Below are 11,756 nucleotides of genomic sequence, written 5' to 3'. Positions count from 1 at the left end.
GTTGGGTAGGAGAGGGGGGGGCGGGGTCTCAAGGGAGGTTTGACCCGCGAACTGATTGGTTGGTTGAAGACCCGGGGGCTCCTGCTGACTGGTCGAGGAGGAGCAATTTAACGCTTGATTGGCAGGAGGGATTCCACCCTCTATCGTCTATTGGCTGAAGATGAAATAACCCAGTTATAATTGGCTGGCGGGCTCTGCTGCGTTCCAATCAAGGCAGTCGAGGGCCGCCGGGGGAGGGTGGAAATTAACCCTTTAGAGAATGCTGCCCGGCTTGGGCACTTTAGAGTCGAGGCGCCGGGTTGTTTCCTCGATTCTGTCCCGCAGCGCTAGGGCTGTGGGGCTCATCCTCCCAGGCCTCCGTGTCTTCCTGGTACCAACAGCTGAGGCCTGTGGGTTCCTCAATAGGAGTGGTCGCGGATCTCAATTTCCCCGCTAGCCGTAGCGAGTTGAGCCCCCTATGTCCCCCAGACCCAGGCCTCAGTCGGTGACCGCGGGTGGAGTCATTGGTTCTCCGAAAGCGGAAGCCCGCGGCCTCAGTGTTCCCAGTGGTGCCCCGAGCTCTCGGCTACCACCTCCCTCCCACGGAAGGTGGCCTCAGGCCTCAGTTTCCCGAATGGCCCCCTAGGGTTGAACCCCCACTTCCCTCTCCCGCGTGAAGAGGCCAGAGTCTGGCTGTCCCCGGCTCGCCTCTGCTGGCCGAGCCCCCAGTCGCCCACCGGCGGCGGCCAATGGCAGGGGTGCTCCCTCCTAGGGGCGGAGCCGCGTCACGTGCCGGGAAGAAAGAGCCCGAGGCGCACGGGGCGCGGGGAGTGGGGCGGAGCGGCCATGGCAGGTACGGCGGGCCTGGCGGGGGGCCGGTGGGGCACCGGGCTGGGTGGTTGCACCCGGTCAGGGCGCGCGGCTCCGCTGCAGCCTGTCGCTGCCCGTAGCTCCGGAGCCGCTGTCCCCTGCGGGCGGCGCGGGCGAGGAGGCGCCGGATGAAGATGAGGACGAGGCGGAGGCCGAGGACCCCGAGCGGCCAGGGGCTTCGGGAGGCGCGCGCGGCGGCGGAGGCGGCGGCGTCGGCGGGGCGGGACCGGGGAGCTGCGGCGGGCCAGGGGGTGCGCTCACTAGGCGCGCGGTCACGCTGCGGGTGCTCCTCAAAGACGCGCTGCTGGAGCCCGGCGCCGGAGTGCTGTCCATCTACTACCTGGTGAGCACCTCCCGGCCTCATCCCATCCCAGCCCGTGCATAAAGGGGAAACCGGGTCCAGTGTGCTTTCTTGCCGCAAGCCGAGCCCCTGGTATGGGGAGGGGAACCTGAGGCACAGAGCATCCTGACCCAGCAGGAGCCTTTCTGGGTGGGAGAACATTGTTCACCAAACTCTCCGTTCCACAAAGGAGAATCTTTGGCTCAGAGAGGACACTAGTGCCTTCCTGGCTATGTGACTTCACTCAACCTAGGCGTATCCTAGTTTCCCCATCCGTAAAATGGGATTTTCTTTCTTCCCATGGGGTTGCATGAGGATGCAATGAATAAACTGCTCAGCAGTGTGCCTGCTATACAGTAAGTCCTTTATAAGTGTTTGTTATCATTACCATTATTGTTATTGTTGTCTTTGTGAGTGGGAGCAGTTTGTGAATTGAGCATCTGCTGTGTGTCAGGCTATGTTGGGTGTTAGGGACACAGTGGAGATCAAGTCAGATGCAGTTCTTGTCCTTTGGGGCTCACAGTCCAGTGAAGGGAGTGGGGACGGACACGTAACTGGACAGTTTCAATCCAGGCTGATCAGGATGGTACCTAAGCTGGAAGCCTCCTGGAAGGAAGTGGGAGATGGGTGGCAAGCCCTGGGAAGCAGCATGGGGTCAGGGAGGTCTTGCTGGAGGAGGGAGTCTTGATGAGTACCAGCTCCTGGGTCCAGCCAACCCACTGTCACTGCAGGGGAAGAAGTTCGTGGGAGACCTGCAGCCCGATGGAAGGATTGTGTGGCAGGAAACAGGCCAGGTGTTCAACTCACCCAGCGCCTGGGCCACCCATTGCAAGAAGCTGGTGAACCCGGCCAAGAAGTCTGGCTGTGGCTGGGCCTCTGTCAAATACAAGGGCCAGAAACTGGACAAGTACAAAGCTGCTTGGCTCCGGCGAAACCAGCTCCATATGACTGCAGCTGCCGCTGATGAGGTACATCCTTCAGCCTCCCTGACTCACTGCTGGATAAAGAGTGCCCAGAGAGAGAATGTTGGAGCTGGGGCTTTGAGGGATGAGTAGGAGTTGATCAGAGTGAGATGAAGGGTAAAGAGCTTTCCAGAGGAAGGAATGGCATTTGCACACCTTTGTAGGCAGCTGTTGTTAGCTGATGCAGCTGGAGATTTGATACCTTAGTAGCTGAGGGGGCTGGCAGCATTGGCAGGGACCAGATTTTGGAGGGTCTTGAATACTGTGATCATACTAACACACACACACACAAACACACACACAGAGGCTAGAGTTGATGCTGCAGTCTTTTTTTTTAAAAAAGTTTTTATTTATTTGGCTGCATCAGGTCTTAGTTTTGGTTCATGGGCTCTTTGTTGCAGTACATGTGTCTCTCTCTGGTTGTGGCTTGGCCTCCCGAGTGTACAGGCTTAGTTGCCCCATAGCATGTGGGATCTTAGTTCCCTGACAAGAGATCGAACCCAGATTCCCTGCATTGGAAGGCAGATTCTTAACCTCCTGACCACCAGGGAAGTCCCCTGATGCTGCAGTCTCGAGGCAGAATTTCTTGTTTTCCAGGAAGCCTCAGATTTTGCTCTTAAGGCCTTTCACTTGATTGGGTGAGGCCCACCAACAGTATCAAGGGTAATCTTCTTTATTGAAAGTTGACTTATTGTAGATGTGGACCACATCAACCCGATGCCTTCACAGCAACACCTAGACTAGTGTTTTATTCAGTAACTGGGTACTATAGCTTAGCCCAGTTGACTTATAAAACTAACCTTCACACCATACCATAGGGCTGTTCATTCAGCAAGCATTTAATAAATGCCAGCTGTGTGCCAGGCCCTCTTCTGCATGCTGGTGATAAAGCAGAGAGCCAAATGAGAAACATTCCTGCCTTCATGGAGAGAGAAACAAACAAAAGAAATAAGTTCATCTTATCATACTTTGGAAGAAGTGAGCAGGGGCAGGGGATGCAAGTGCTGAAAGGAATAGGATGGCTAGGGAAGGCCTCATTGAGACAGTGACATCTGATCAGTGAACTGAAGGGGTGGAGGCAGGGAGCTATAAAGAGTTCTGGAAAACAGCATGTGCAAAGGCCCTGAGGCTGGACCGGTCTTGGTATTTTGGGGGAACAGCAAGACTCTGATGTGGCTGGAGCAGAGAGTGACCATAGGGAGAGAGGGAGGAGCGAAGGGCAGGGAGGGGACAGGGGCAAGTCGTGGAGGGCATGGTGGGCTGTGGGGAGGACTTGGGCTTGTATCCTGAGGGAAGTCGGATCTCTGGAGTACTGTGAGCAGAGTAGGTGTGGGGCCTGAGTCAGGTCCTTAGCGGCGCCCTCTGGTGGCCGCTGTTGGGAGTACAACAGGAGCCAGGGATTCAGGGTGCAGGTGGGTGATGATGGGGTGAATCTGGCGGGCCTTTGAGGAGGAAGTGGGTAAGTTCTGGTTAATTCTGAAAGTGGATGTGATGTGATTTGCTGGTGGATCTGATGTTGGTGTTAGGAGATATTTTGTTCCCCTAAATGTTTTTGCAAGCGCGTGGACAGGATTACCCTCATCGGAGATGTGGGGAGGAGCAAGTTTAGGGGGATGGTCTGGGTGGCCTTGTTGAGTGCGAACACCCCCTTTTGAGATGTCAGGGACTAGCCGGACCTGGGGTCCGGAGGTCAGGGGAGACCTAGCCTGAAGTCAGGACTGTGGGCAGTTGTCCAGGGGGCACACGGGGTTTGAGGCCACCCAGAAGGGGTGTGGGTGGGGGAATAAAGAGGCGGGAGGACCCAGCCCTGGCCCAACGAGTGAGATGGGGGAGAATAAGGAGGTGCAGGAGAGGTCGGAGGTAAGCCGGTCAGTGCGGGGGTGAGGATCCCTGAGGAGTTACCAGGAGACGCTGCTGAGAGGGGGCGGGGGACAGAGACTGAGATGTGGCCGTTGGGTTTGGACAGAGAGGTCACCTCGTCAACGGCTCTTTACGAGAAAGGAGGAGAGGTTATTGAGAGAATCTGATCAGCTGAATCCATGAAAAGTCTTTGCCAGCTGGATGAATGGAGCAGCAGGGCATATGTTAAATGCTTTGCACGCATTATCTAATTTCACCTTTATGCCACCCCTGTGGGGCTGGAAGTCACTGTGACGTTTTACAGGAGAACAGAGACTGAAGTCAGCTTGAAATAGGCAGAGGCGGGATTCCAGCCTGAGCAACTGGTCCACAGCCTAGATTGTCTCTGCTCACTCTCTCCATCTAGTGGGCCCCCGGGGCAACGACAGGAATGGCAGGTTCTGGCCTGCCAGAGTTCTTGGTCGAACTTGGGGGGAGGGTATGGAGAATCCAGCTAAAAGTCCTGTCGCGTTCCCCCACCACCCCGACCCCACCCAGAGCCCGGCCAGCGAAGGAGAGGAGGAGGAGCTGCTGATAGAGGAAGAGGAGGAGGAGGTTCTGACAGGAGCCTCAGCGGAGGACAAGAGTAGGAGACCGCAAGGGAAGGGCCCCTCAGAGCCTGTCCACTCGGGTAAGAGGTCTGGGGGAGGGGAAGAGGTGGGGACGGTGGGGGGAGGTGGACAGAGCTCAAGACGGGGAGGAGGCTGGGTGTAGAGCCTGCTAGAAGCCTGGCTGACTTCCCAGCCCTCGCTGCCTCATTTCACTCTCACCGCCTGACTTTTTAAGCTCTAATTCTACATTTCTTGGTCCCACTGACTAATTTCTTTATCCTTACTCCTCCATAGGATTTCTTTGCCCTGTTGTCTGATTTCTAGCCCTGCTGCCTGATTTCTTTGCCTCCCTGTCTGCTCCTTACCTGGTTTCCTGATCCCTTCTGATTTTTTAGTTTCTTATGTCCAGTTTGTTAACTTGCTGCCTGATTTTTTTCTTTGTTTTTAAAAATATTGGTTGACTGATTGATTTGGCTGCACTGGGTCTTAGTTGCAGCATGCGCGATCTGGTTCCCTTACCAGGGGTGGAACCCACGTCCCCTGCATTGGGAGCATGGAGTCTTATCCACTGGACCACCAGGGAAGCCCTTTCTTGATTTTTTTTTCCCTTTCTTGATTTTTTAAGACTGCCCCTGGAGTCCTTTCTTTCTTTGACTGCCTGGCCTTGGTTTTCCAGTTCCTGGCTGGGGAGAAACTGATACTGACTTCTTTTCTTAACACCCCCTGCCAACTCCCCAGAGGCCACGCCCCCAGGGAAAAGGGTGGAAAACAAGATCCGGGTGCCGGTGCGCTACTGCATGCTGGGAAGTCGTGATTCGGCCAGGTCAGATGCACCCCATGCCCTCTAAAACCCCCACCCTCATCCCCATCTACAGAAGCTCTTGCAGCATGGGATTGGAGGACAAGGGCAGGCAGGGGAAGAATGGAGACAAGGCCTCAGATCCTCAGAGCTGGCTGTGAGACTGAGGCAGCCAGTGTGTGGGTGAGGGAAGGGCCTTGGGGTTCCTGAGGCTGTGGAACCTTCCTGGCTCCCACAGGAACCCCCACACCCTGGTGGAAGTAACGTCTTTCGCAGCCATCAACAAGTTCCAGCCGTTCAACGTGGCCGTCTCCAGCAACGTGCTGTTCCTGCTGGTGTGTGCCCAACTCCTACCCTGTCCCTTAGGGCTCAGGGGCTCCCAGGCCTGGGGAGGGGCTGGTCCCTGCCCAGAGGGTCTTTGGAACAGAGACCTTGTCTGCTCTGTTCACTATTGGTAAATAGTAGGCACTCAATCAATATCCGAGGAAGGAGGGGGGTGGGCTGACCCCCAGGACGGCCTTGGGACCTGGCGCAGTCTGAGTGGGTCTTCCCATGTCCCTCCCCCTCCCCAGGACTTCCACAGCCACCTGACCCGCAGCCAGGTCGTGGGGTACCTGGGGGGCCGCTGGGACATCAACAGTCAGAGTGGGTATTGGGGGCCCATGGGCAGAGAGGGTGTTTGGGGGCCGGGGTCGATGTCCACCCCTTCTCCCGCCTCCGTGCAGTGCTCACGGTGCTCAGAGCCTTCCCCTGTCGGAGCCGGCTGGGGGACGCGGAGACCGCGGCCACCGTGGAAGAGGAGGTGAGGGGGCGCATGGCGACGGGGTATTTGTTGGGGGTGGGGGTGGGGCAGGCTGGCGCGCACACAGCTGTCCTGGCTACCGCGGCAGGGCGCCTAGCGCCGTGTCGCCGCTCAGCAGGGGTGCAGATAGGTACGTGTGAGCTCCAGTCCCCGCACTTGTGACCCCCACCGTCATTCTTCCTCTGCGCAGATGCCGCCAGCCCTTCCCTTCTCAGCCTGCCTGTCACCTGGTAAAGGCCGGATAAATATTAAATGCCCCCCTTCGATGTTTTCCTAACAGTGCTTAATATGGGCCTAGCACTGCGCTAAGCGCTCCACGCCCACCTTTTCCAGCATGGTCCGTTCTGGAGGACAGAATAGGTGTGCATTCTGTGCACAGCTTTCTCCACCCACCTCTTCCTTTCTCTTTACGCTTGCGCTTGCCTCTACTTGAGTTCACACATCTGCCTCTTTATTTAATTATTAGCACCTACTGTGTGCCAGGAATTGTGAGCTGGGGATACAGCAGTGAGCAAAATAATATTTTGCCTTAGATTTACAATAGGAGCATTTATTATTTTATTATTATTATATTATCATTATTATATTATTATTTTTTGGCTGCACCACGGCGGCTTGTGGGATCTTGGTTCCTACACCAGGAATTGAGCCCCACCTCTTGGCAGTGAAAGGTCCAAGTCAACCACTGAACCACTGGGGAATATAGGAGGCTTTAAAAAAAATTACTTATGTTTGGCTGTGCTGGGTCTTTTCTGTAGTTGTGAGGCGTGGAGGCTTCTCTTATTGCGGAGCACGGGCTCTGAAGCATAGGGACTTAAGTAGTTGCGGCTCCCAGGCTCAGGAGCACAGGCTCAATTGTTGTGGATGGGCTTATTTACTCCCCGGCATGTGGAATCCTCCCAGATCTGGGGTTGAACCCTTTATCTCTTGCATTGGCAGGCAGATTCTTTACCACTGAACCACCGGAGAAGCCTGGAGCATCTTCTTTATGTCTTTGTTGACTGTCCCCCTCACTGGATTCGCTGAGTGCGGGGCAGGGTCTGTCTCGGTCTGTCACTGCTGTATCCTAAGGGGCCTGGTACACAGCAGGCGCTCATTAAATGTTGGCCGTGTGGGGCTGGATGGGTGTCCCTGGCGTGCTGGCAGTCGGGAGTGGCGTGAGCGTACCAGGGCCGGTGGAACCCCACCGTCCCGCGCCGGCCCCAGCCGCGTCTCTGCCCCCAGATCTACCAGAGCCTGCTCCTGCGCGGCCTGTCCCTGGTAGGCTGGTACCACAGCCACCCGCATGGCCCGGCGCTGCCGTCGCTGCAGGACATCGACGCGCAGATGGACTACCAGCTGCGGCTGCAGGGCTCCAGCAACGGTTTCCAGCCCTGCCTCGCCCTGCTCTGCTGTGAGTCCAGGGAAAGGGGCGGGCGTGGGCCCTGCCGGTCACCGAGATCCCAGGTCCAGCCCCTTCTCTGTGTCTCCGCCCGCAGCCCCTTACTACTCTGGCAACCCCGGCCCAGAGTCCAAGATCTCGCCCTTCTGGGTCATGCCGCCCCCTGAGGTAGGCGGGGCTTCAGGGGAGGTGTGGGCGGGGCCCTGCGTGGTTGTGGGCGGGGTCAGGAGGGCTTGTTAGCGGCAAAAAGCCAGTACTCTGGTTCCCGGCTCACTTGGGGAGCTGGGGCCTGTTTCTCTCATCTGTGAGATAGGAACATAATCATTGTGCTGAGGCAGTAGGTGTGAGTGGTGCTGAAAAGGTTGGGGCTCCAACTGTAGCAAGCTGCCTTGGCTACCAGTACGGCCTCCAACCTGAGACCTGTCTGGTTTCATTCTCCAAGTCGAGTCTTGGGGTCAGAAATTAGCTTTAGAAAGGAATTAGGGAGCCATGGCCACTCCTCTGTGTGTGTGTGTGTGTGTGTGTGTGTGTGTGTGTGTGTGTGTGTGTGTGTCAGAAATTAGCTTTAGAAAGGAATTAGGGAGCCATGGCCATTCCTCTGTGTCTGTGTGTGTGTGTGTGTCAGAAATTAGCTTTAGAAAGGAATTAGGGAGCCATGGCCACTCCTCTGTGTGTGTGTGTGTGTGTGTGTGTGTGTGTGTGTCAGAAATTAGCTTTAGAAAGGAATTAGGGAGCCATGGCCACTCCTCTGTGTGTGTGTGTGTGTGTGTGTGAGAAATTAGCTTTAGAAAGGAATTAGGGAGCCATGGCCACTCCTCTGTGTGTGTGTGTGTGTGTGTGTGTCATAAATTAGCTTTAGAAAGGAATTAGGGAGCCATGGCCACTCCTCTGTGTGTGTGTGTGTGTGTGAGAAATTAGCTTTAGAAAGGAATTAGGGAGCCATGGCCACTCCTCTGTGTGTGTGTGTGTGTGTCATAAATTAGCTTTAGAAAGGAATTAGGGAGCCATGGCCACTCCTGTGTGTGTGTGTGTGTGTGTGTGTGTGTGTGTGTGTGTGTAATTAGCTTTAGAAAGGAATTAGGGAGCCATGGCCACTCCTCTGTGTGTGTGTGCGTGTGTGTGTGTGTGTGTGAGAAATTAGCTTTAGAAAGGAATTAGGGAGCCATGGCCACTCCTCTGTGTGTGTGTGTGTGTGTCAGAAATTAGCTTTAGAAAGGAATTAGGGAGCCATGGCCACTCCTCTGTGTGTGTGTGTGTGTGTGTGTGAGAAATTAGCTTTAGAAAGGAATTAGGGAGCCATGGCCACTCCTCTGTGTGTGTGTGTGTCAGAAATTAGCTTTAGAAAGGAATTAGGGAGCCATGGCCACTCCTCTGTGTGTGTGTGTGTGTGAGAAATTAGCTTTAGAAAGGAATTAGGGAGCCATGGCCACTCCTCTGTGTGTGTGTGTGTGAGAAATTAGCTTTAGAAAGGAATTAGGGAGCCATGGCCACTCCTGTGTGTGTGTGTGTGTGTGTGTGTGTGTGAGAAATTAGCTTTAGAAAGGAATTAGGGAGCCATGGCCACTCCTGTGTGTGTGTGTGTGTGTGTGAGAAATTAGCTTTAGAAAGGAATTAGGGAGCCATGGCCACTCCTCTGTGTGTGTGTGTGTGTGTGTGTGTCAGAAATTAGCTTTAGAAAGGAATTAGGGAGCCATGGCCACTCCTCTGTGTGTGTGTGTGTGTGTGTGTGTGTGTGTGTGTGTGTGTGAGAAATTAGCTTTAGAAAGGAATTAGGGAGCCATGGCCACTCCTCTGTGTGTGTGTGTGTGTGTCATAAATTAGCTTTAGAAAGGAATTAGGGAGCCATGGCCACTCCTCTGTGTGTGTGTGTGTGTGTGTGTGTGTGTGTGTGTGTGTGTGTCAGAAATTAGCTTTAGAAAGGAATTAGGGAGCCATGGCCACTCCTGTGTGTGTGTGTGTAGAGATGGATGCCACCCTAATTAGGGAGCCATGGCCACTCGTGTGTGTGTGTGTGTGTAGAGATGGATGCCACCCTGCCTCCCTGGTCGCATTGCTGGGTTCTTCGGAGATCCCACGTGGCTCTGAATCTGATCCCAGCCCAGAGCCAGGCCTACAGTATCGACTCCCTGGCTCCCAGCCCAGGGAACTTCCCGCTGTGCCCTGCAGTATTGGGCTGGGGGACGGGGTGGGGTAGCTAGTGGTGACGAGCTTGTGTCTCCGCCAGCAAAGGCCCAGTGACTACGGCATCCCCATGGATGTGGAAATGGCCTATGTCCAGGACAGCTTCCTGACTAATGACATCCTCCATGAGATGGTAAGCTCACTCTGGGGTGGCATGGGTGGGGGACCCTGGGAGGAGCAGGCGGGGGCTGAGGGCGCCCCGCTAGTTGGACATAACTCTAGGACTCAGGAAGCTGTGGTTGAAGGTGCCACATCAAGATCCTGATAGGTCTCTTCTGCTGCTGAAAATCACGGGCTCTCAGGATCAAGTCCCCAGTCCCAGTCTCGGCCCCTACCCCCACCCCCACCAGGCCTCCTTGCTGTTATGGAAGGTGCTAGGGACGCTCCTACCTTGGGCTTTTGCACCTGCCACTGATTCTCCCAATGGAGACATGTGAGGACCTCAGGTGTCACTCCTGCCATTCAGTAGGCACTTAAACGGAGATAGTTCATCATACCTGTGACATCACAGATGTTCCTGCTCAGACTATGGCTAGGCCAGGGAGCTTTTCAGGGCGGGGTAGAAAGAATCGGTGCAGCAATTCTTCTGCTTCTGGGGGAGGTGTCTCCTCCTCCAGGCAGCCCTCCCTCCTGCCAAGTTCCTCCATTTCCCCAGGGTGGCACTGCTCGGAGGTCCCTCTCTTGGGGATCTGGGTAACCCCTACATGCTGCGCTGCGTTAGTTTGGAGGCCCCTTGAAGGGCAGCAGCGGCTGGAGCACATGTGTTCTCTGTCCCACTAGATGCTGCTGGTAGAGTTCTACAAGGGCGCCCCTGACCTCGTCAGGTTCCAGGAGCCTTGGAACCAGGAGCACACCTACCTGGACAAGCTGAAGGTGAGGCTCACACCTCGAGTCCCGTGCAAACCCTTCCTTTTGTAAAGATCTCAGGGAGCCCCACAGGAATATATCCACAGGCAGCCTGAGGAAAAGTGAGTTAAGTGGGCTTGTACAAAAATATTTTAGTCAGAGATAAGCACTGCCAAAGAAAAGTCACGTTTGTCACACGGGGTGATGACAGTGGTGGAGATCGCTATCAAGTGCGGATGAAGATGTAAAAGCCTGTAGCCCTTGTGGCCCTGGGTCTATCCCGGCTGGAGATGCTGCCCCTGAACAGGAGGGGGCTCTGAGTCTGAAGCACAGCAGAGCTGAGCCAGGCAGAGGGGCTGGTGCTGCGAGTAGGACGATCCAGTCTGTCCTACCCCCCCAACCCCGTTAAGTCAGCGGTATGTGTCAGCAAGGGCTTGGCAGCCTTTTGTGTCCTTCCTGAGAGCCATTCTCAGAAGACACATTCCACTCGGCTTTACAGAGAAGCAGCTTCCTCTGTTCGCTTGTTCTGTTCAGACTGAACAGTGGACGGGGCTTAAAGCTGCCACACTGGCCACCTCCTACCGCGGTGCTGGTGGGTAGGGTGGGCGTGGCCTCGGTGCATGGGGGGCGGGGCGTGGTGGGGAGGAATCATACCCCACGACGACATTCCTAGGCCCAGGATGCACCTGGAGGTGTGATTTTAGGGACACCACCGGGGTTAGCGGAGCCCTTAGCGGGGCAGGAGCCCTGAGGCGCCGGACCTGCCTGTTTTCAGATCTCCCTGGCCAGCAGGATGCCCAAGGACCAGGGCCTAGGCCACGTGCTGGAGCAGGTTTACAGCGTCCTCAAGTAGGGGAACTGAGGGCACCAGTCTCCAAACACAGGAGAGAGGGCTCTGGTCAGACGCGGCCCCTGCGCCTCTGGGTGAGGGGGTGGGTCCAGAGCTTCTGTGCTATTTGTCCTGTGTGACTGACTGTGATAGCAGGGGCTCAGATTATATAATAAAGGAGAAACGGGCCAGGTGTGTCTCAGGTGCTGTGACTGTGGGGAGGGCATGAGCTGGCGACCAGGCAAGTGACAGTCACCCCCACCCCTTGCTGGAGGCTGGTGCCCATGCAGGCCCTGCCCTGGCCGGGGACCCCTTGG

At 55.7% G+C, this 11,756-nt stretch overlaps 1 protein-coding gene across 2 annotated transcripts; it reads left to right on the top strand.

Annotated features, from left to right (window-relative positions):
- The first annotated feature begins 292 nt into the window (after window positions 1-292).
- Window positions 293-11,628, top strand: MPND (MPN domain containing). Of its 2 annotated transcripts, none has more exons than XM_043911919.1 (13): window positions 293-832; window positions 930-1,192; window positions 1,921-2,157; window positions 4,549-4,681; window positions 5,340-5,424; window positions 5,639-5,735; window positions 5,973-6,045; window positions 6,126-6,202; window positions 7,409-7,595; window positions 7,681-7,751; window positions 9,808-9,897; window positions 10,545-10,637; window positions 11,386-11,628. In XM_043911919.1, the coding sequence occupies exons 1-13, from the start codon at window positions 826-828 to the stop codon at window positions 11,461-11,463; spliced, it is 1,491 nt and encodes a 496-aa protein (XP_043767854.1). In that variant the 5' UTR covers window positions 293-825; the 3' UTR covers window positions 11,464-11,628. The 2 variants fall into 2 exon arrangements, with proteins under 2 accessions (XP_043767854.1, XP_043767855.1); XM_043911920.1 differs by having other exon boundaries at window positions 295-832; window positions 7,427-7,595.
- The last annotated feature ends 128 nt before the right edge of the window (window positions 11,629-11,756 follow it).

Source organism: Cervus elaphus, chromosome 9, assembly GCF_910594005.1.
Source record: "Cervus elaphus chromosome 9, mCerEla1.1, whole genome shotgun sequence".
Lineage (NCBI taxonomy): Eukaryota > Metazoa > Chordata > Mammalia > Artiodactyla > Cervidae > Cervus > Cervus elaphus.
Note: the sequence above shows the minus strand (reverse complement) of the source record. Positions and strands in the feature narration are given on the sequence as shown.

Coding starts and splice junctions, on each gene's coding strand:
- MPND (XM_043911919.1), top strand. Junction 5,425..5,638: donor GGAAGTCGTGATTCGGCCAG/GTCAGATGCACC, acceptor TGGCTCCCACAG/GAACCCCCACACCCTGGTGG. Junction 5,736..5,972: donor GCAACGTGCTGTTCCTGCTG/GTGTGTGCCCAA, acceptor CCCCCTCCCCAG/GACTTCCACAGCCACCTGAC.